Source organism: Sphaeramia orbicularis, chromosome 4 (genome assembly GCF_902148855.1).
Source record: "Sphaeramia orbicularis chromosome 4, fSphaOr1.1, whole genome shotgun sequence".
Lineage (NCBI taxonomy): Eukaryota > Metazoa > Chordata > Actinopteri > Kurtiformes > Apogonidae > Sphaeramia > Sphaeramia orbicularis.
The window spans coordinates 4733879-4759033 of record NC_043960.1 but is presented as its reverse complement, the minus strand read 5'-3'; the positions used below and the strand labels follow the sequence as shown (position 1 = coordinate 4759033).

General features: G+C 39.5%; 1 protein-coding gene across 2 annotated transcripts; it reads right to left on the bottom strand.

Annotated features, from left to right (window-relative positions):
* Positions 1-717: 717 nt before the first annotated feature.
* LOC115417736 (regulator of nonsense transcripts 1) lies at positions 718-25155 on the bottom strand. 2 transcript variants are annotated; one of them, XM_030131781.1, is made up of 24 exons: positions 24758-25155; positions 24211-24353; positions 21935-22024; positions 20593-20760; positions 17850-18030; positions 17466-17627; positions 16542-16629; positions 16183-16281; positions 15879-15987; positions 14443-14602; positions 13957-14075; positions 13689-13853; positions 12002-12116; positions 11510-11653; positions 11135-11348; positions 10171-10288; positions 9406-9562; positions 8448-8590; positions 8153-8327; positions 6661-6742; positions 5733-5897; positions 5397-5617; positions 4511-4633; positions 718-2593 (listed from the first exon to the last, which is right to left on the bottom strand). In XM_030131781.1, exons 1-23 carry the CDS (start codon positions 24926-24928, stop codon positions 4514-4516), a joined length of 3309 nt encoding a protein of 1102 aa, XP_029987641.1. In that variant the 5' UTR covers positions 24929-25155; the 3' UTR covers positions 718-2593; positions 4511-4513. The 2 variants fall into 2 exon arrangements, with proteins under 2 accessions (XP_029987641.1, XP_029987642.1); XM_030131782.1 differs by having other exon boundaries at positions 16545-16629.

The window sequence follows — 25155 nt, the reverse complement described above, 5'->3', positions numbered from 1 at the left end:
AAAGCTCTAACGTGTTAGGAGACAGGTAACAGTAACAGGTGATGAAAGGTGTGAGTTCATTCACAGGTGAGACTTACACATTGTCAAACCCTTCTACGTAACATGGCAACGTCTATGGGGCAACATGATTGTCCTGTCTGCTGAAATGAGAAGCGGGTGAAAACAACAGTGGAGTACATTCTTACTGTGTTCAGAAAGCGTCTTTCCTGGAAGAGTTTACAAAACTACAATCCCTCGGATTACGTACAAAACTAACGGAGGAAGGAAACGTCGTTCGCCTCGTTCCTGTTGTCGACAAGATGCTACAAAAACAGATTTTATTTTAGAAAAAACTACACAAAGATGCCTAAATAACACCCAACTGAACAAAAAAATATGACCGTAAAAGCAGCAAAGTTATTCGACAAAAGCAAAGTTTGGATCAACTCAAGGTTCAATGGCCTGGCTCGTACAGTTCTCCAGGAGGAAGGCTCTAAAGACGACCTCTACCACCGATACAGAACGCAGGCAAAACGGCTTCACACAAACCAAAAAGTCCACACAGGGAAAAGAAATTCTACCAGCCTCCTCATTTTTACTCTGCAGAGAAGGAAGGTGGCTTTTCGCCTCCCGTCGGCCCGTTTTAAACCAACAGCTCAGCAGCGGCGCTAACTCACGTCTTCATCATCTGGCCTGATTTCATTAAAAGAATAAAAACAGAACGAGGCCTTTCCTGTGTTTTTTTTTTTTTCGTTGTGAGCCCTCTGCTGTCTGGAAGGTTTTATATGCTGGTAGTTTGATTTCACCTACATTCATGCTTGTGCTGCAGCTGAAGGTGTTTGGTTATAGGCACTGATTCGGGTTTTTCATTCGCTTTTCGTTTGTCTCCTCGCCATCGTGCAGTCCGTACTGATGGTGCTTCGTAAGCAGGCTCACGAAAGTTCCAAAAGTACTTGAACCAGGAAACAACTGAATATCTTTAGAATAAAATAAATTTAAAATTATGGGGCATATTTAATATTTCCCTTTCTGAACAGCATCATTTTATCCTGATTATCTAGACATGGGAGTATTTTGGTTACTGCTATGTTGTTTTCTCGTGTGGCTGGAGAGTGACGTCATCAGACTCACTCTTCACAGGTGAAAATCAAAGTGCTGTATCAAATCGGGTTCATAACTGGGTCAAATGTGGTCACATTGAGTCCGCTGGCCACATTTTTCCCTCTACATTTTTCTTTCTAAATCCTGGAAATGCCCAGAACTCCTTTCCAGATGTGAAAAACATCCTTGGTTTTAGCCACCTTCCTTTTCCTCTCCTTAACTGCGGTGGACTGATTGCCACAACTGCCTGAAGCCTCAACTTTTTTTTTTGCCCTTGTTTGGTTTCTTTCGCCTTGAGACGGGGATTTATATGATAAATGTGGACAGTCCACAATCCCCTGAGGAATTCCTCAACGCAAAGCATTTGAGCGTTTGCCAATCTAAGCGTACACAGAGTGTTTTAAAAGAGACACCTGGTCATGAAGCACAGAGGGTGGGGACACTGCTCATCAATAACCCCTGCTTTCAGAAGATTCAAAGAAAAAAAAAAGCCTTCGCTGAAACATCAAATGACAAGTTGAAGATTCAATGCTGGTCATGTTTGATAGTTTCGATGACTTTTTTGCAATTTTGTGCTCTGTGATATAAGAAAGGTACTTCAGAGAAGAAAAATTGTCCCATGATGTTCGCGAAATCAGTAGGGATTCGCGCGTCATGCCTTGAAAAAACAGTCTGAAATCCCCGTGCCACTCCACCACTGATGTATGGTCGGAACCACCCCATTGAAGACCTTTACGAATGAGCCAGTGGTCATCAAGGCAAATGGAAGGTATTTCAATTCAAGGCTCTTCAATAGCAGACTCAAGCACAGAAACCATGTTTTTACTTCCTCCCCGAGGGTGCGTCGACCGCTGCTTCCTTCAGAGGCTGCTGAGGATTCTGGGCTCATTAGATGAATGGCGGTTCTCTTCTCCCGTGATCTGCCTAATTTATAATCTAGGATATCTTTAAAAATAAGTGGAGCTTCAAACTGATGTTTAGGACGAGGGTTTTGTTTTGCCTGGTCAGTCCTCCAGCAGCATCGGTGAATAAGTTCTTTAAATTCATCCAGAAACCTTCAGTCCTCGTCTGAAGAGTTCAAATCGTCATCGCTCCAACAGGCTGTGGATAAACTGGGGGTCGTGGTGGGTTATTTTACTCGGGAGATGAGCCTCGTTTGGATTCCCACGAGAGACGGCGAGATCTCTCCCTCCGTTTCCCTCGGCAGCTCGACCACACGCCGCCATCTTTCCCCGACTTCACTTGACGGGCAGCGCTCCCCGGCCTCTGGCTCGTTCACTCGGCCTCTCTCGCCATCTCCCTGCCCGTCTGTTCGCGCCCTCCTCTTCTTCTTCTACCCTCTTATTTCTCTCGCTGGTCATTAGTTTGGTTTCGCTATCCCGTCGCTTTCACTCAGTGGTGCTTCGGTTGTAGCAGAGGAAAACAGGTATCCATTTTATGTTTTTATTATTTCTCAGATTAAAAAGCTGATGAACTAAGCTCAGCTCAAGCCTAGCTCCCTTCTTCAAGCAACCTGCAAGACACAAAAAGAGTAAAAGTTACAAAAAAAATCTACAACTTTAAAAAAAAAAAAAAAGGCCAGTTAATTTGACCCAACACCAATCAGATTAAATGTTTTATCGTCAAAACTGCCTAGTTATTGTAGTGTAGAAAACATACTTTAGTCAGCTTCGTCAACATTACAAGCAACTGCATTAAAAATAGGACCAATGTTCCTGTATCTCAGCGTCATAGTTTATCAAGAATCAATACCAGTTGAATTTGTGAGGTTGTCAGGTTCTGCCTTTCTGTTACGAGTCCTGTGGTCTGGATGTAGGAGATCAATCTCCCAATAGAAGTGGGTGGTTCTTTCACTGGGGGAGAACTCAACTAATTCAGTCAAAGTCCACATATGACTTCTATCAGTGATCAATTGGAGCTATATTGATATCTGTATTTCTGTAACCATTTACATGTAATAAGCCATTAAAATATGGACCATTATAAGTAAAGGCAAATTTTTAATGTATCAAACATTCATCAGAGTTTCTCAAAACTCAACAAACTTCGTAGACATTGTCCAGAGGAAGATACGTAAAAAATCTGAAATGAATCTGACCCGTAGTTTCGTCAGAGAAGACGCTGGCTGGTGAGATACAAAAAGGAGGGTTTTTTTTTTTTATCCAACACCAATCAGATTAATGAAGATGTTTTATAATTACACTTATGTTTTCAATAACAATACAATATTTATGTCTTCCAAATTGCCTTGAATAAGCTCAGTCAACATTGTAATCAACTGCACAAAAAGGAATTAACATCACATTTGTTTTATTATTATTTTATTAATAATTAATGGTAGCCTGGCCAGCCATCTGTCTCTCTCAATGAGAAATCCATCTGGAATTGTGGGGGTTGAATTCAAATATGAAGGCGGGACCAAGGTTATTATCGTTAACGAAAACTAACGAAATGACGAAAACTAGAGTTGAAAAAACATTTTCGTTAACTGAAATTAATAAAACTATAATTAAAAGAAAAACCGATAACTAACTGAAACTATGTTGTGTGCTTTCAAAACTAAAACGTATGAAAATTATGGATAAAATTCCCTTTGTTTTCATCTTTGTTAATGTCGGATTGATACGAAAGCGATTTATTTCCCTCAAGCAATTTTAGCTGCTGGCACCATATGATATTTAACCGTCCGTCACTTGTGGTTTCCAGTTGTCTTCTGGTCCCCACTCTACCTGGAAACATGGAGACTAACATTGGAAGAAAGCAGCAGAGTCCTGTCTGGGATTTATTTGAATATGATGGAGAAGAAGAGAAAAGATATATTAAAAAAAAAAAAATACAAAAATAAACTAAAACTAAGCATTTAGAAAAAAAATGAAAACTAATAAAAACTAGCAAACCTGCTCTAAAAACGAATTAAAACTGACTGAAATAGAGAAAAAAAAAAAGTCAAAACTAAATAAAACTAAACTACAATGAAAAATCCAAAACTATTAGAACCTTGGGCGGGACTAACAGGCACCAAGTAAGCCAATCACAGATAAGATGGATGTGACGCTTTTGTTATAGAAATTTAAGAATACAGGGTGTAATCTGTAATTCAATCATTTTTGAATCAAGTAAACAACCAACAATAGTTGTAAAGAGATTTGCAGAATAGGAACTGACTTTGACGCATGACAAAAAGTCGTCGGTGTGTATGACGCATTGTAAAACACCTGCCTCCCAGACTTGTGATTGGTTCGGTATAGGATAGATCGTGCATTTTTCACAGCAACTCTCCCAATTCCAGGCTGTTTCCACTGAGAAAAGCAAATGGCTGGCCTTGTGTTATCTACATTTTCTTAGTAAAATGTGAACACAAGACAGAAAAAAAAAAAAAATAATATGACACTAAGTACCTTAAAATACTCAACATGGCTGGAGTACTTACTCTCTAGTACTGTGACAGCCCAGTCACCCCACCATGCTGGTATGCACGTTCACCCTGGTAAGTCGAGTCCTGGGACAAAGCCACGTCGATTTGGGACTTGAACTCATCTCCCAGGTAGCTGTCCTACAAGACGAGACGAAACAAACAGCATTACAGACCGAACATGCTCAGGGTTGGAGGGGTACAGATGCATCTCAAGACAGACACTATTAAATGTAGTCAGAATATTCACATCTGTACTTAAGATGAACTGAAGGATCTAGGTTTTATTGTATTGTATAAAGTTTTATGGACTAAGATTGTCACATCCACTGGTACTGAAAACAAGCAGTTGTTTATTATAGAAACAGTTCATTTGATGCCTGGTGAATCTCAAGTAAATAAATTAAAATCTCTTCAGTGGCATTCCGCCGCTACTTATTTTATAAACCTAACCAAAACAAGCACTGTAAACGGCGTTACATTGACATAACTCAGACAGGTCAGTACCAAGAGAATTCCCAGGATCTTCTCAGTGTCACATATTGGACATAATTGTCACATACTAAATCTGTATATTTTACAGTTGTAAAAGCTCATTTCATCCACCGTGGTTAAAAATGGATTCCAAACAGATGGACTTCACATCTTAAACCATTAGAAACTTCCAAGAAGTGGCACAAATGGGCTTTGATATACAGCATATATTACAAATGCAAATAAAAATAATGGATAAAACTTACAAACTTTAAGGCTGAAAGTTTAAGTAGATATGAACTACTGAAAGCTTTTTATTTATAACTGCAAAGTACAAATGTTGGAGATGGAAATGATAAAGTGATAAACCATAGTTGTTTATAGTTCTAGTCCTGAATGTGTGACCTATCGTATGTTCAGTGAGCGGTACCTGGGACAGCTCAGGCTGGGAGAGGCCAGGCTGGCTCATCTGAGAGGGCTGGCTCATGGAGATGTAGCCCTGAGTCAGTGGCCCCTGGGAGAAGGACTGGGAGGCCCCGTCCTGGCTGGCCTGGCTGTTTGGTCCGTTGCCCTGACCAGTGCCGTGGTGTCCTGTCCCGCGGGGCCTCTGTCGCCCACCGCGGCCAGGCTTTCCCTTCATCCCTCCACGACCTGAATGGCAAAAAAAAAGAACAAGAATCCAAACTAAAGCGCGGTGTCTGTTGTACAAACTGGACTGTTATATCAACCCCCGCCGAATGGCAAAACGTTCCAAGAACTACGTTACCTGCAGCTGGTCCGTTGGTCTGACCCAGGTAACTGGCTGGAGGCATCGGTGGCATCACCAGGTTGAAAGGTATGGGAATATTCATAGCAGCCATGTGACTGGGGCCTGCACCAATCATCCCGATCTGGTCATGAGTTTGAAAGTACATGTTGGATGGACGTCCAGCTGGAAGGAGACACAGGTTAAAGCTTATGTCCAATGTACGGGGTGTCCACAAAGTGTCTTTACAGTTTAAGAGATTTATGACAGAAGCAGTTCATCAGATTTGTTCTACGTTGTCAGTGGTTATCGAAGTTTTAAATCAGACTGTAGGATCATGTGCCATATGCGAATCATTGGTCCATTTTTCTTCAACAAGAGATCAATTACTGTAAATGGTGACCTTTGACCTTCTGATTGAATATGTCGCCACAATTGGATGACCTTCAACCAACCATCATTTTGCGGGTAGGTGGTCCACCACCACATTGAGTTCTGCATGTTGGTGGGTTCTAAATCAAACATTTACACACCAGTGGATTAGAAGGGATGGTCCAATTCCCTGGACATCTCCTTCAACCAGATATCACTGCCCTGGGATTTGTTTCTCTAGGGTTCCAAGATCACTAATGCCATTGACGAGGCTATGATACAACCAACATGAAAACAAATCCAGTACCGTCTGGATGTGCTTCAAGCAGCTAATAGTTCTCATATAGAGGTGGATTAAATGAGGCAAAAAAAAAAAACCCCTTCAATTTCTACATTTCGTAATAATTTCCACAGATTTGTCTATTAATTTGCTTTTGTTACGTTGTAAAGTGGACACTGTATGTTAAGAAAAAAAGAGCAGGACTGTGAGTGCAGCGTATTTGTAGTCTGGTAAAGGAAGATCTCGAGTCATAAAGATCTCACGTCATAGAGATAAAATAAAAAATAAAATAAATACCAGCGTTACTGCGGTCGTAGGCAGAGCCAGGGATGAGGGCCTCACGGGCATCATACATTGCAGTACTCATGAAACGTCCGCCCTGGAAAACACAGGTCATCATTCAGCACATTGCACCAATTAAGAGTTCCAAAACCTTGACATAACTACAGGTGATACAAAGTGAACAAAACATTAAATAATGAAATGTCAACTATGTCTGACCTGTGCAATTCTCCCTAATGACAATCCAGACCCACTAATGGTTGATAGATGTCTGTTTTCTAATCACATTTAACAAGAGTAAGAGCCAACATCATCAAAACTTATTTCTAAAAGACAAATATGGTATGTTTTCACAAAGTTAATTCAAGATGGTGACTGTAACCAGCACCAGCGAGAATAGGTTCAGCTCAGTCATATGATGTACAACACATGTTCAGAACTGAAGAAGCCTTGGGAATACACTAAATACAGGGTTCATACACATTTTTCAAGGCCAAATTCAAGCACTTTTAAGGGTCATTTTCACCTTATCGCTGGGGTAAAATATATCTACAGGAATACATATACTCAGGATTATTTCTTTTCACTTTCCATCACAATCATGTACATTGTATTATGCTATAAACATATAAAATTCTGTTTCATAATAGCAAAAAGTTTGGAAATTAAGATGAGAACACAAAGTTTTATCCAAAAAAAAGACAAGGACGCCACTTGGCGTTCTTCAGGCACACTCGCACTGAGACAAACATGAAGATAAAAATGTACCTGGACTCGACCTGAGAACACGTGGTAATTATCTTTGACAAAGTTTTATTTTTCTAAATGTATCACCTCTCTGTAAGTAGCTTTGGCTTGAGTTAATATGAAAAATAAATAAATCACATCACTGTCACACCAGTTCATCCATCGTTTATCTAAAACCATGTCTTATGTCCATTTCACCCCTTTTTTTCCTTTTTAAACCCTTTTATATTTGATGTTTTTAAATTCTTTTACTTTATTTAAATATCATAAATGTATACCCCAGTTCTAGGGAGTTTAGTTCTTAATTGTGTATTGTAAAAATTACATCTTTGGTATTGCTGAAGGAGGACCAGTCATCCTTATTTGTATCGTCTGAGGAGTCACATACATATCGCACTGAGATTCAGTTGTAATTTTCACATGAATGGATAAGAATGGTGAATTGCTATATAAATAAATACATAAACCATGGAAAATACCAATAAAAAGAGAATTTTAAAAAAATTACATCACAGTTATAATTGCAAGCACTTTCAAGCACTTAAACTGGAATTCAAGCACTTTTCAGACCTTGAAAACACAACATTAAATTCAAACATTTTCAAGGGTTTCAAGCACTCCTACGAACACTGCAAATAGCATTTCCAAATCCATAGGAAATGCTTTGTTTACCAGCTGTGTTTGGTGACATTTTGTCCAGTATGACATCACGTCTTATGCGTCTGGAAACCGCAGTATGTAGTCAGTCAGTCCTACTCACAGGGTTGATGGTGTTGACTAGCTTGCGGGGTTTGCTGAACTGCATGAGGCTCTCCCTCAGGTTGTTGAGTGGACCCTCCACAAGGACCTTCTGCTCTTTGTAGTTGTTCAGCAGGTTGTTCCACAGCGGCTGCTTGGAGAGGGCCTTGGGGTTCCCCACGATGATCACACCATACCTTCACAGACAGACAAACAACAATGTCTTTTTAAGAAGCCAGACAAAGTAATGAGCGGTCTTTGTTGTGTCATCTGCATTTATCTGCTACGCTCTGTTAAAAGACGACTCGGGTCATTACTTTGCTCTGGTCAGCGCCACATTGAGACGTCGAGGGTCGTTGAGGAAGCCGATGCCCTGGTGTTCATTGGCACGAACACAAGACAAGATGATGAAATCCTTCTCTCTGCCCTGAAAGGCGTCTACGCTGGCGATTTCAACTTGCTGTAGTAGTGCAGAACAAGAGGGGACAAAAAGGAGATTCTATTAAGTACAACACAGAATCAAGGACTGTAGACATAGAACATAAACTGGTGACCCTAATCTTTACTCTTGTAAGAGCTGATCAGTAATTTTCATGTATCCTGATTATGTAAGGAAAAAAAAAATGCTATATTGTCCTATCCCTCAGTGCTCAAAAAAGTGGTAGGCAAGAGTAAAACATATGCATTGACCATCAAATTGTGGAAATATAACTTGCGCATAAAAATTGATCTAATGGAAAAACCCCAATTTTGACAAAACTTGTTTTTCGCTGAAAAGTTTTTGCGCTGGCAAGAGGTGGTTTTTCAGGCATATCATCCAAAACTGCAATGAAAAGACATTTTTCCGTAACTAGAGTCACATGAACTAAAAAAAAACGGAACTTGATGGATATCACAACAAGCGAAGAAGAAGAGTTTTAAAAGAAACATGGTGCGGTATGTGTGGACACACTAGGAAACGAATAATTTTTTAATTTAATACGAGATAGAGGGGTAATGTATAATAATGACTATATCTGTAAATTGGCGTATATGGAATGACCTCTCGTGTCATTTCGTGATAATAAAAACACAAATCTTCACATTTGTGATTTAATGGAAAAACCGTCATTACGCACTTCTGTTTTTTCGACAGTAAATATTGGTAAAGTTTTGTGCAGATGTCCAATGGAACAGCGACTACTGTGAAGAATACTTTTTGTTCTAAATAAGATAATTATCAGAAGACAAAACCAATTATAAAACTCCGAGCCTGATCTCAGGAAACTGCATTACCTGATAAAGTTTTGTGTGCAGGGATCCGCTGAACTGCATGTACTGGACCAGGTAAGAGCGCTGGCCCTCGTATGGGGTGATGATGCCGATCTGGTCTGGCTTGGCTCCTGCCTTCAGCAGCCTGGTGGTGATCTTCTCTACATTGGCAGCCTCAGTCCTATACCACAATAAGAACCAGTTATAAAAATGCAGTGATCTCAACAGGGGAAATACGACTTCACAACTAAAGTAACTTCAGAGACTTCCAAACCCTGTAAGAGGGGAACCCAAAAGACTAAAAATATGTACAATTATCTGAGGCCCAGGAAATGAATTTACAAAGACATGTTTCAGAGGTGACAATTTACAGATAGGCTCTATTTCTATGGTTATACAAGTGTATTTTGAAGACAGGTACATCCCATTTTAGCATTCCTTAGGGAAAACCGTGACATTGTTGGAAGGCTGTAGGGCTGCATTTCTCACTGTGCTTCTTTATGAAAGCGACATGTCACTGCTGTGATGGTCTACATTTTACATTTTGAGTTATTTCAACTATTTATACTTCTAATGCATTAATCAGATTCAGAACACTTTATTTATCCCCAAGGGCCTATTACGTATAGTGTGTTTTCTCTCTTGTTCCATTTTATTCTTATATTCTATTTTTTACTGTGTGTCATGCTGCTGCACTACAATTTCCCAATTTGGGATCAGTGAAGTAAATCTATCAATCTAGAACTCAGAGTTAAATGACACAAATTCAGTAGCAGTAAATGCTGTTACCTGTTAAGGTAGGATGTTCCAGAGCTGGCGATCTCCTCCTGACCCTGAGTTACATAGAAAAACATGGGCTTGTCTGGCTGCGGCCACTGGAAGTCAAAGCCCTTCTTGATGCGGTCGGCTGTGAACAACACAAAGATGTCAATATAGGTGCAGTGAGTGGTTAAGGCACTACACAGGTTATTCTCAGTTCCATTTAATGCCGCAATCACGTTAAGCAGGGTACACACACAAAGATAATCGGGCTGTTTTTGTCCCGATTTTCCCCCCTACCCAACCAAGGACAGCAAATGCCAGATTTTCTTATGTCTTATAAGATTATCCTATAAGATTATCTTGTGGTCTGAGGTGTGTTAAGAGTGAATTTGTCCTAATAATTGGCTCCGACAATCGTAAATATTAAACTTGTTCAATATTTACGACCAAAAATCTTCATGTGTGGGGAAAGCCCGTGACTCCCAAGTCATGACTGAATTGTGACGGGGGACAGAATGTAGCTAATCAAGAAGCGAGCTGACCGAGGAACAAGGAAGCAGGCGTACATAAAAAGAAGCATGGCCGACCTGAAACATAAAGTTTGGCGAACCTCAGAAATTCAGGATTTTTTTGTCAAAAATAGTCCCAAGAACACAATCATTCCCTACTCTCGTATATCCTCTTCCATGTTGTGTTGTGTTTTCTGGTTGCTGCTATGTTTCTTCTTTTATTTTGTTAAATCAAACGAGATTTCTGGCTTGGAGGACTAGATACTAGATGGGTAATGGGACAGAATCGTTACGTGTGTGGTGTGCTGTGTTGAGATTATCAAAGTGCACCACACACAGTACCATCAAAACTGTTCAATGCTGGATTTTTTTTATCTTCATGTGTGGGGTCTGTAACAGATAAAAAAAAAAAAATCTCTTCGGAAAATCTCTTATGTGTGTACCCCACTTTAGACAACATAAACTAATCCATCTCGACAAACCTGCAGTGACGCCGTTCTGCAGGGAGCCCTCATAAAAGATGTTGGAGGGGAAGGCACTGAGAGCCGGGTGCATGCGGTACTGGACCTGCAGCCGAATTGGGCGGATCCCCAGGACCACCAAACGCTCAAACAGGGACTGCGACAGACCTGCTTTGGCTGCCTTCTTACACATCACCACAGGACCCAACTGGCAATGGTCACCAACCAGGATGAGCTGTGAAAGTTACAGATTAATATCAGTCTTTGTTTTGAGTTTCAAGGTTTTCTTTTGCTGTATGTGTCAAAAATAAATGCATAAATTGATAATTTTAGTAAAACTCCAAAATTCTTGCACTCCATGTCAGTGTTGTCATTTTTCGTACTGTAGACATTTACCTGCTTGGCTCCCAGCACCACAGGCACCATACACTCCGGCTCGGTGGCCTGGGTGCTTTCATCGATGAGGATGGAGCGGAACTGCATCTTCGCCAGACGAGGGTCACCGGCACCGACACAGGTACAGCAGATCACATCAGCATTCTGGACAATGAAGAAGAGGATACGTTAATATCCTCAGACATTACAGGCTGAATTTTTTGTACCAAACAGAGGAACTCCAACTGTGACCATGATTACAAATGCAAATTACATCAAGTGGATGTATTTCTATAATAAGATTCACAGAAAAAGAAAATGAGCCCCCTGCTTAACACAACATCTGCCATAAAGACGATCATAGCATTATACTAATTACCAAAGTGAGTCTGAAGTTACTTGTTGCACTAAACTAGCAGCGCCTTAAGCCTCGTATCCAGCCACTTTGTTAACAGTAATTTAGACATACAGTCATCCTTGAGGTTTTTTTGTGGTCTGACAGCTGTTCCTCACCATGAGCAGTTCTCGCTCTGCTGTGCGTTTCAATGCCCTGTAGCGTTTCTCATCAGCAGACGACAGCTCCCCGGTCTCATCCTTCAGCTGTTGGAGCTTCTGAAGCTCCGGCATGCTAATGGGGACAGAGACACAGCAGGGTGACTAAAGGGAGCCCAGATGAAAATGAAGGCTACGTCAATGCTACACTGAACATATACAACAGGAAACACATCCACAGCCTTTGCACAGGATATTTAGAGAAAGCTGTGATTTTGTGTGAACAGAGGGCTGAAACGGAGACAAAAAGATGTGCTTCCAAATTTACCCATGTGATTTATCATTAAAATTACATCATAATTAAAATAACATTCTATTAAACTAATCTGTGATACACTATATGGACAAAAGTATGTGGACACATTGAATTCAGGTGTTTCTTTTCTAACGGGTCTAGGATACAAAATAATAATGACAAATGTCATAATATAGTTTTATATTGGGGTAAATATCATTGCATTGGTTAGTTTTATTTAAATTGTCATCTTCGTTTCCTAAATTCCTCAGAGATGGTTTTTATTTAATTTCCCTCAACATGGTTGTTTTTCCTAATCTTCGTCTATAATTTTAAATGTTCTACCTCTAAATTTTTAAAAATATTTTTCATGCTCTGACTTTAAACAATTTTCTACGAAAACTAACCATCCACTTTCTTCATATCTCACTGAGGAACAAAAACCTCCCATTAAACTTTCAGGAAATATCGATGTTTTCATTTCAAACTAGAAGCACTCGGAGAGCGCAGACCTCCGCCAAGGCTGATCAGTGGCCCCCCCCCACCCCCGATCACCACCAAAATGTAATCATTTCTTCCCTATCCCATTTCCAACAAACCCTGAAAATTTCATCAAAATCTGTCCATAACTTTTTGAGTTATGTTGCACACTAACGGACAGACAAACAAACAAACCCTGGCAAAAACATAACCTCCTTGGCGGAGGTAATCAGCATGAACAGGACATCTTACAGCTGTAGCCATGGTTTGTCTCAATATTTTTCAACATATACGTAGTTTATAAAAATCAAAGTTTTTCATCTTAAGTGAGATGTGAAAAAAGTACATAGTTAGTTGTGAGGCATTTTGGAAGCAAAAATGACAATTTCAACCAAACTGGCTTTTTTATAGAATTATGTGCATTTTTGTGTCTTTTTATCTGACTCTCTGAATGACCACACAAGACTGCCTATGTGTATATGCACAAATGGCAAATACATTTCTTGAATCTTGAATGCAAACTAATGCAATTATATTTACCCTGATATAAAACTATATTATGACATTTGTTATTATTGTTTTGTATCCCAGACCCGTTAGAAAAGAAACACTTGAATTCAACGTATCCACATACTTTTGTCCATATACTGTACTTAGCATCATCATTAAAGTAGCATGCTATTAAGCTAATCTGTGATATATGGACTGAGAAATCGTGCTTTATTATTTAGATATTTGCTTGTGTTTTCAGATTTTCTTCTCAGGAGCTGTAAAGAGAAACCAGGCTTTAAAAGAAACAAAAAAATAAGCTGTTTACTTAGTGGAAGTTACTGCCAACTGTCTGACAGCAGGTCTAGGCATCATAAAACTGTTCAGCAGCATTCATTCAATTGTCCAGTGTCAACAGGTCTAAATTCTCTGGATGTAACTCACCTGTCCATGTTACTGATCTGGTTGTGCAGTGCCAAGAAAGACACGGGAGATTCGATGGCTTCACGGCTCTTGGCGCACAGTCTGACAACCTTCAGTCCAGTCTTGTCTATTTTCTCCGTCAACTGGTCCACAGCAATGTTACTGGGAGCGCAGACGAGGACCGGTCTACAAACACAGGAGGACACAGAGGAGAGAAAAAAACATGATTTATGCGAAATACACTGGCTATAATTTCAAAAAGGCATCGTAAAGCTACTGTAGAGCTTACCCGTTACCCTGCCGAGACAGATGGTAGACGATGGTAGCTGAGGTGACAGTTTTCCCTGTGCCTGGGGGACCCTGAATCAGACTGAGGGGTCTCTGCAGCACAGTCTTCACAGCGTACACCTGAACACACACAAGACAACAAAAATTCAGCATATTTCTAAGCTAAAATATAACAGAAAAGACCTTTTTGGTGAAAGGTTCGTTCAATGGATCAATTTGCATTCAGTTCAGTCTATAATTAAGAATGATGGAAGATCCAAATCCAAAACAGCAAAAGTCCTCAGAATACTTACAAAGTTCAATTCCACTGACTAAAACTAAAGTGAGAATCTTCCTACATCTTTATTGTCTTTTGACCTTTGTGGTATATAATAAAACAACTCAATGGGACTATAATGAAGTCTATAATAAGGTAACTTTATTCCACACAAAGACACTTGAATGTGCTTTGCTTAGATAACAGAACATCCAGAGAAAGAGCTGTGACCTGTGAATGATTGAGGTCAGGGAGGCCCTGGGCAGTGAAGCGCTTGGGCAGCTGGCACTTGATGGTGACGTCCTCCACCTCGTGACCCAGCAGCTTGTGGTAAATGTAGCCAGACACGGAGGTCTCGTCCACTGCGAACGTCTTCAGGGCGCTCTGCATCCTGGAGGAAACGAGTGCATAATCGTGTCTCATTAACACTGATTGAAGCTTGTTGCCATTTTCGAAGTAGTCCCATCTGTACGCTCCATGCTCGGTCCTACTCTTGTGAAGTGATTGCTCAGAACATGTTTTTGTTTTACTTTTGTTGTTCTTGTTAATATGACAAAAGATAATTATATTCAGACCCTGATTATTATTATGTTTTCTTCTTATGAAAATGTGCTCAGTTGTCCATGACTACACTGGAGAATGTTTAAAGCTATGAAACACTTTCAGTGAGAACTGACTGAAACAGCAGGTACTTGAGGATGGAGGATCTACAGGATGGAATTAAATTCTTTGCTGATCTGACAGTGGGGAAACTCAATGGTCAAGGCAGCAACAGAATTAAGTGCAAGAAAAAATGTGCATGTGTAAGGATAAGCAAAAGACAAACAAAATATTAAGTAACAAAACTCTAACAACTATATACATATTTACAACAGATGGGAATCACAATTATGTTATGTGAATAATGTGGTTCAAAGAAATGATTCAAACACTGCACTTCAGAAAGCACTTGTAAAATTATACAGATTCCTTTAGCAGCCAGCAAGAAATCTATTACAAGAAGGTGGTTAAGCTCAACTCCACCAACAATAGAAGACTGGTACGAGAGCATCTTGCAAATATTCAAAATGGAAAAATTGATTTACTCTATCAGAATCCAGAGGGATAAATTTTTTCACAGTCGGGACAAAAGATCAAGTGTTTATCCTCCAGCCGACCAGAATTTGTATCACTCCTCTAAAAATGTCCTCTTTTATAATCTCCCTGTATTTATTCTTCGTTTTATGTTTTTCTGCATAAACATGTGTAATGTTTAAAGAACCCAGAAGTATTGTAACGCTATGATTGTTTTTAAGTGATAAATACCGAAACTGTAAGCACCCAGTTTATACGTTAGGTTTTTTTTTTTTTTTTACACTTTTGTATGTATAAAATAAGAAATACGAAAAGGCTTCTAATAGACAATATCTGTATGAATGTTAATGTTGGAGATATTTTGTCACCTTTTTCAATAAAAACAAAAAGACAAAAAAAAATTATACAGATTCCCTCCTACTCTTAGTATGCATCTGCTATTTTTCAGTGAATACACAGTAAGAGCACAGCTAACAAAAAACAGATTAGCCCACATACATCACATCCTGAAACACTAGCCCTGTGACTTCCGATGAATTCTGGTCTACATTTACTTCACAGTTTTAATTCAGAGGTATATCATTTCAGCCTACCTGTCAAAGGAAGTGGACTTCCACACAAAGTCCACCTGAAAGTTGTGGGGGATTTCCACCGGGGCTCCAACACTGCTCCGCAACTCAATGGCAATTTCATCCCCATAGTCTTTAAACAAAAGCTGTTAAGGGAATTCGGCATGATCCCTCAAGTGTTTCTAACAGCTACGGGTGGTTAGGTTATTTTGTATTGGGTGTAGGAAGTATACACTGCCATCTAGAATTACTAGTTTTGTGAAAAAAAAAAAAAAAAAATCATGTAGAAAATACTCATCACTGCATGTGGTAATAGGGAAAAGGATACTGTCAGGGACTTTGATGACATGGCCGATGCCTTTCCATAGCGGGGCAAGGTCTCCTTTGTACCTCAAGCAGATCTCATCACCTTGCATTAGTCGCATATCTGAGAAGAGCGAAAGAAAACAAGTTGGAAATCTCTTAAAGAGCAAAATGTGACGTGAAATAATATCAAGTCATGCATAAACGACAGAACACAAAAAATTCCAACTACAGAAATCAGGCAAGGACAAAACCAAGCAAACATGCCACCAGCAGATGCAGGTTTGGAGGGTGTTGCGTGCATTTCTGAGGACTGAATGGGACAGGCGGGAGGAGCTATCTACACCACAGAACCACTGGGAGGATGCGAACTCAGAAAATTACCACCTGAATCCGTCTTGGGCAGTGTGAAATAGGCAATCCGCTTTTTGTTCAGACCCAGGTCCCACCTGACTGTTATATTGTCTTGGGTCTGCAAAAGAAAAAAAAATATAGAAAGATTTTGCATTAACATATAACAGTTCATAAGATACAGGGTCACAGCTCTGCACGTGATGTACTTTATTTTTTAAGACTTCAGTTTACTGTCATCGCTACAGCTGTTTGTAACTGTAGTTGACCGTTACTTATAATATAAGTGTTTGAGATTTTAAAAGTGCACTTTCTCTCTTCTGTTGCCACTATAGGTCAATTACACACACAGAATGAATAAGAAGAACCAAACAAAACAAATTATACATTTCTGTTTGGTTTTAGGCTTTGCAAAACAACAGCACACAGACAAGATTTGGTGTGAAAAGTAAATCTCCGACGCCTGTTGCTAAAAAATAGAAAGTAAATGCTGACAATGAAAGGTAGTATAGAAGTGAAGCCCCTAAACACGGACAATGTTGGTTGCATTAATTCTCCACTCCAGTGCCATTAAACAATTGTAGAAGTGGGTGGTACAATGAGATTATGTCATTACATAAACACCAATCAGTTAAAGTAATGTGGAAATAGTGACAACATAAGACATATTCTTTTAGATTCATCCAGACTTGATTATAATAATTATAGGTTTCCTATAATAATTGTAGTTAGCGCAAATAATTGCACTCAAGTGATTATGTAATAATTGCTACAGGCCTACATAACTCGATAAAAAAAAAAAGCACAGTAAAATATGGAATATAAATTAAAACCCAGGGCATTAGTATGTCACTATACATGTGATTATTTCATAGGCGCTCAAACATTTCCACAACAATGTAATGACTTTTCCAGTCAAAACAATCACAGAGTCACAGTGTGTTGAGCTTCAGGTACCTGGGATTCCTTAAGTTTCTTGTCATAGTCAGCCTCCAGTTTGACCAGCGGCCCGAAGATGTTCTGGTACTGGTACGCGTCCTCGTAGCGCAGCAGCACATGCTGGGGCTCCTCGTCCACACCGGGTTTCTCCAAATCTTCCAAGGTGGCACTGGGGTTGTCCTTGTAGAGAAACAAGTGTCAACTGTTATTAACACAAGGTCCGTGATCAAACAGACTCTCATTCCAAAGAACAGATGCATCATAACTCTGGTATGCCCCGGACCGATAGGATCTGAGCGGCAACCGCCTACGGCCTTTTAATCTGTGACACTCTGATCACAACATCACCTTGAACATTAAAGCCCTGGGAGACGTCGCCTTTTCGGCCCGTCAGCTTCATACCTTCCAAAGCTCTTCCAGTTTGTTGATCTGCTGAGCGGTGATCTGACGAGCCCGAAGCTGCTCCTGCTCCGATGGGATTTTCACTAGCCAGGACAGGAAGCACCGGTCCTGGATCAGCGGTTGCCACTGGGAGCTGTCCCAGTTGATGTCCTTTAGGCTGCTCTGACTGGCACAGGGCTGCCTGCAAGCGTTCAGACAGACACAAAAAGACAATATGTGAATAAAATAAAATAAGGGGTTTAAAGACCTTTTTACTTCAAGTCTAAAGGAGGGAACATATGGAGTAAGGAGGTGTCCCAGTACTAGGGAGGACTGCAGGAGTTAATGTGCAGAATTCCATGAACTTTGTTGATACCCTTATGACAGGGGGTCAAACTCATTTTAGTTCAGGTTCCTCATTCAGCCCAATTTGATCTAGAGCGGGCCAGACTAGTAAAATATTAGCATAGTAACCTGAAAATAAAAACAAATCCAAATTGTTCTCCTTGTTTTAGTGCAAATAACATCATATTATGAAAATATTTATATTTATCCAAGCAAAAGAAATGTGAATAACTTGAAAAAGATCTACAAAGGCACAAAACATTTAGTAAAAGGCAGAATATTGCTGAAATTGCACTTAATTTATTTAGACATTTCAGGTTGTTCATATTTGTTCAGGATATTCACATTTTATTGTTAAAGATAGTTTATTAATGTAAATATTTTCATACTTTGATCAGGACTTTTTTGCTTTAAAACAAAAAGAAAAATTGGAGTTGTCATTAGTTATAGGCAAAATGTAATATTATTTTTTCACATTAAACCAAGAAGAAAATTTTGAGTCATGCTGTTATTTTACTTGAGATCCCCATTGGTCTGTATGTGGCCCCTGAGCTAAAATGAGTTTGACATCCTTGACTGTTAATATCTTCAGTGTAACTTTTGCAATTACCAAATTCATCCTGTGGGCCGGATTGGAACCTTTGTCGGGCCAGTTTTGGCCCAGTGGCTGCATGTTTGACACCCCTGCTTCATGTGAATAAAAAAACAATACTGTGTGATGGCAGATGTTTGTTGGTGCCTTTCGATATGACTTCCTGCGCTACTCAAATGCCTTTACACTGAAAACTCGTAATTTGAGTGTTGTTTTGCATGAGGTATTAGATTTCTTATTCACAACAGGCTTCAACCAAACACTAAACACACTGCTCTCAAGCCAGGTCTTGCTCAATTTGCACTTACCCATATTATAGAACAATAGAAACATTTAATACCGTCTTTCACTTTATTGTTTTGCAGGAGTGTAATTTGCATGCACATTTGTTTATCTGACTCTTTATCAAGATACAGGGAATGTGTGTCAAAAAAGGAACTAAACAGCTGTTAAAGGCAAAAGTCAGTATCTAGTGTAACCTCCATTCAAACATATTACATAGTTTCTGCAGGTATCAGCAAATCTAATTTAATGCCTTTTATTGCTACGTAATGCCCATGTCCAACTGCAGATACAGTTTTATATGTAGTTTTATAATGGTTTACCATCAACATGCTTTAACCAGTTTCTGAATAGTTCCTCCTTCCATCACTTCTGCTGAAACTTGCATTTTCTCATTTTTCCCACATTTGCTAATATTCCCTCCGCTCTTTCGCCACAGCATGAGCACACTCACAGCACAATGCATTCGGTGTTGTGACTTCATGCACCAGCCGTAAACAATAGTCAATTAAAAGGTTCCACCTGTCAATCATCACACTATACTTATGATCAAACCTATAAAATATGTATATAATCAAAATAAATTATGGATAATAGCGCTTTTTTTCGGTAAAGTGTATTTAATTTTTTAATACCTCTGGACATGGAATATAATGCTTCTTAATGCCATTTAAGGCCTTAATATTCATAAAATCTGCTTAATGAATTTTAATGCTTTTTTAATGACCCGCAGAAACCCTGTATTGATCAGTAACTATTTGATCTGCCTAAAAGAATTGAAGACATCTGAACCATGTTATCCATTTATATATTTACTGTATATTTTATTTGTATCTTGATAATAAGACTGAGAAAAGCAGATGAGGGGTCACAAAAATTTAGTCTCTTCATTAGGACTGAGAGGAGACAGCAGCAGAAGGACACTGTACTTTCAATTTCTAGCATCCCCCCCCCCCCTTATTTTGGTTCCTGTAGTTTTAATGCACCAGCTGAATGTTCTCTGATGAATGCTCACTGAGCCGCACAGTTTGCACTTGTGGTTACACGTTGGTTTTGTAACAACATCCCAACAACTTGTCCCAAGATACACATAAAAGCCAGACTTAAGTAAGCTCAGCTGTGCATAACAGATGTTAAATTTCTAATCTCATACATTTTTAAAGTCATTTTAAGTCTCAAAATTTAGACTGGCTTCAGATTTTATTGGCTAAACATGGCTCCAATGGTGGCTTTTTACAAGACACATGGAAATACTAAACATATTTTATTACTTCTTTTACACTGGAAAGGGCAGATTTCGTGTTGCCGCCTCCAACAAGCCTCATCTGGCAGCTTATTTAGAAATTCAGGGGAGTCTGTGCGTCACTTACTTCCACCTGATATCTAATAGCTGAAACGTAACTTTTGGATATTAAGATGTAGCATACTCTGACAGATCATGCTGAGACTCAGTGAGGGCCCCCAGACTCTTGGCAGACATTATGTTTTCGTGCTCATCTGCAACAGCTGTCAACATACAAGGATACTGTCACTGCTGACACTTACCTGCAAAGAAGCACCACCACTGAATCGGCCTTGGCCGGAATGAAGCCCAGGAGGAAGACGTTGCGACAGCCGCAGTTGTAACACTCCAGCACCGTCTCGCCCAGCGGCCCGTCTTTATGCAGTGTCACCTCTTTACATTTGGCCCTCACCAAGTGGTTTACAATGTGGCTGAAAGTCAAGGCGCAGGAGTCAAAAAACTAAGAAAATTAATTAGAAACACTTGAAATTCCATTATATTTTTACATTTTCATTCAGTATCAACATAATATAATAAGCAGAGTACAAAAACAGGATGAATGATAAAGACTGTATGTAACAGTCCTAGTACTAACTTATTAACTTTAGGGCAAAGTCATGGGAAGGTTAACATCTGGTCAAAAAAATTTAATTACAATAATCTGCACCAAACTTATATTTTTGGGTAAGTAATTACTGATATTTTCAGGAAAATGTATTTTGAAATGAGAAAAAAACATTTGAGGAGTTTTATGAGTGTGAATGTTTGGAAAGTGACAAAGTTTTCTGCCATCATTCTGGGTTCATCTATAAACTCAAAATAAATTTATTCCAAATACATTGATATTTGACTATTATATTATTTATGTCATATTCTAAACATAAAATCTTTAAAATTAATAAATGCATATATCAATGTATAATACATTTGAATATATTGTTAATATTATTTGTATGTTGTAAATATTGTATAAAAAAAAAAAACAAACCCATATTGATAATTGAAATAAAAAGTGTTTAATTTGATATTTACTTTTGTTGTCCATCTGTGACACTGCCATTTTTCAAAACTCTTGCTTTTTGGGTATGATCAAATATTTTTTTCCTCTAACCAATTATTAGGTTGTAAAATAGGGGGTTTAAGGTATACACCGATTACATTTGAGGATGAAAATGTCAGAGGAACTTCACTTTTGAGAACTTTGTAATTCTTGCAAAAAACAGACAATTTTTTGTCCATCTGTGATGCAGTAGTTTGATATTTTTCATTTAAAAATATTTGAAATGAAATGTTGCCCTTTGAGTATGTTTCAGATGGCATTCAGACCTTTCCAGTTATGTGTAATATTTGTCTTAAACTTGTCTGGTTCAACAGTTATGAATCAAAAAGTAGTGGACTGTCCATCTGTAACGCCCTTGACCTCGTCCTTTAACGCTCCCTTCTTACCACAAGAAATGCATGAAAAAGTGTACACACAAATCTCTCCTTGGCATTAGTATTCAGTATCACCAGTAAGCCAAAAGCTGCCTCAGCATTAAACAGGTGATAAGTGTCAATGTGTCAGACTTGTGAGGTGGTAAGATATGGATTATTTTGTTTACAGACCTGCCAGATGTGTTGCCACGTCCATTACAAAACCACTTCTTGCTGGTATTGCAGTACACCACACATGCTGGATCATGGATACCACAGTAACTGAAACACAATAACACGACACATCATGATGAAAGAGCACGCAGAGAATCAGATGCACTATGCTGACAAAAATAAATCCCAGACAATATATTTGCTACCGTAATTTTTAAGTGAATATGTACCTGATTTTTTTTTTTTACCTTTACCTTAACTTTACTAACACTACACATGAAAATTACATGTCATATAAAGAATCGTATAAACCATGGACCCATTCTGCACAGTGATGAAATTATTGACGGAATGTAATTAAATACCTTTACCAAGTGCTCTACTTTCATACAAATGTAAAGTTTTTGGAAAGTACTTAAATTTAACGCAACTTTCTACCTCTACTTCCCTACATCTCAGAGGCATTTTCTGTACTTTTTCACTCCAACAAATTTTTCAAACCAGTGAAGACTACGTATCTCCACATGTGTGGATTTCAAAGGTCTGTGATAAACAGAGGGGTGAAGTGTTTGAGTTGAACTGTATCTACTCTATTCTCTAAAATTTATACTCATATTATTTATACTCTTAAGTCTTATAAAAACCCACGTATATTTGCTTATTTTTCTGATCACATGAAAAGTTAACTTTCTGTAGACACATGGTTCCCACAGAACAGCAATGCCACAGATTTACAATCTTATAGTATGTGATGCATTACTGTATACCAGGGGTATTCAAGTCTGGTCCTCAAGGGCCGTATCCTGCATGTTTTAGGTTTTTCCCTCTTCCATCACACCTGGAAGCCATTACATCGTTATCAGGCTTCTGCAGAGCTTGATGATGAACTGATGATTAATTGAACCAGGTGTGCTGGAGGAGGGAAAGATTTAAAACATGCAAGATACCGGCTCTTGAGGACTGGATCTGAATACCCCTGCTGTAGACTAAATTAACAAACATAAAAGCTAGTCTAAACAAGAAAAGCATTCGTAGAGCGCAGACCTCCACCAAGGCAGATCAGTGGGCCCTCGTGCCCCCCCCCACCCCCAATCACCACCAAAATTTAATCATTTCTTCCTTGTGCCAGTATCAACATTTCCTGAAAATTTCATGAAAATCCATCCATAACTTTTTGAGTTATCTTGCTAACAAACAAACAAACAAACAAAGCAATCACAATACCTCCTGGCAGAGGTAAATTAGGGTTTTTCCTTGGTTTCTGAGGGCTTAGACGCTACAGCCGATATAAGAATCATGGGATTATTTGACTAAAAATGCAGCAATTTTACATAATGGGGCAAAAAGCTTTGAAAATATGGTCAAATTTTGCATGTTATAAAAAAGTATAGCCACAATATAACAGCAGTTAATTCATCTAAAACTTTCATTATCACCGCCATAAACTACAGTAAATGCAGGACCGAACTCTCAGGATAATTCCGCACTTTCATTTCACTTAGGTGCTATGAAAACACACATCTGCACAGGCTAAAGTGTTATAATGGTGGAGAAATCCCTAAAAACCACTGTACCTTATCCATGCACAACAGCAAAATGCAATATACACATAAAGCAGGGGTGCCCGACCCTGGTCCTCCAGAGCTACTACTATCCTGCATGTTTCAGATGTATCCCTTTTCCAACACACCTGATTCAAATAATAAGGCTATCACCAAGCTCTGCAGAAGACTGATAACGACTGTCAGGTGTGTTAGAAGAGGGGTACGTCTAAAACATGCAGGATAGTAGATCTCAAGGACCAGGGTTGGATATCCCTGACATACAGGATGTAGTGATATCAATCCCATAAAATCACATATAATACCAAAATACTGACAGGGATCATTTTAGTGTACAGAGATGACTTGTACTACTTTTACTTTCATACTGTAAGACCATTATGCTAATATTTACATGCTTCTATTTTGGTAACGTCTTAAACTTGTACTACACAGAATGTGCAGTGTGGTGTTACTAATTTAACAATATCCTAATTCCTCAGATGAACACGAGTCAACAATGAGCAAAAGGAAAATCTTAACAACACAACAGCCATAAAAAAGTCGTTAAAACTACAAAATAGTAGTTTGGGCTCCATTTCTGCACGTGTGTGAAACCAAGAATCGCACTGAACAGATTTCATGCAGCCATCAGAATATGCTCTTCTGGTGTAGTTTATTGTATATCTGTGGTGGTGGAGACAGTGAGTGCTGCACAGTCCCTGCATGGAGCTGCTGCTGCTGTCACTGTACCTGCAGGCGTGCACAGGCAGATCTTTGGTGTAGTACGTGTCTTCTTCATCCTCTTCAAAGTTAAGCTCGGCCAACAACTGGCTGGCTTTGGCCACAGAGTCCTCCACCCCGCCGTTATGAAGACCCTCATCTGGACCGTTTATCTGCAGCACAAAACCAGGTTTACTACAGGAACTGAATGCTAACTACTTGACGCTAACGGCTAAAGGACCGAGCGCGAAAAAGCTGTCTTTATTGACAGTTAACTTCAAAATGTCACATTGTCAGAAGCAGCGATGTTTTCCGAAACTTCCATCTACAAGTGTGGCTCTATTCTTGAATTCCAAAATAAACACATTAGGCTATATAAAGCTACTTTGAGAGTTTGGTTCTGTTGGCTGGCTAGCAGCGAGCTAGCGCTGATAGCTAGCTAACAGCAAGCTAGGTGACACTAGATCCAATAATAGCGGGCTAGCAGGCGGCGTTGAGTCAGCTAGCTAGCTAACGTCAGCTAACGTCAGTGAGCCGCACTTCATTGTGTCTTCCTGAGAAAACGAAACACTCGGACCTGACTATCCAGCTGGCTCTGGGTCTGGCCTTGGGTTTGCGTCTGGCTGGGAAGGGTGAAGTCAGTGAAGTCAAACTCGGAGCCCTGGGTGTCCGCTCCGAGCAGCTCCGCTTCCTCGGTGTCCAGGAAGGTGAGGGTCTGGGAGCTCGGCCCGTACGCCTCCACACTCATCTCGACTCAACTTTCGCTTCACTCAACGGTTTCCGGTGATCGTCTCGAGATGAAATCAGCCCTCGGTCGTGTTCGCTTGTAGATAACTGGTTCTGGAGTCCGGTGTCTGGGGTCTGAAATTGAACCCAAATTAAAAAATGGAACCGAACAGAACCTCGAAAGCTTCAGCAGGTCCAGCGGTGACGGACTTCCCACCGCCGCTCAGCGTGTGACGTGTGGGCCTGGAG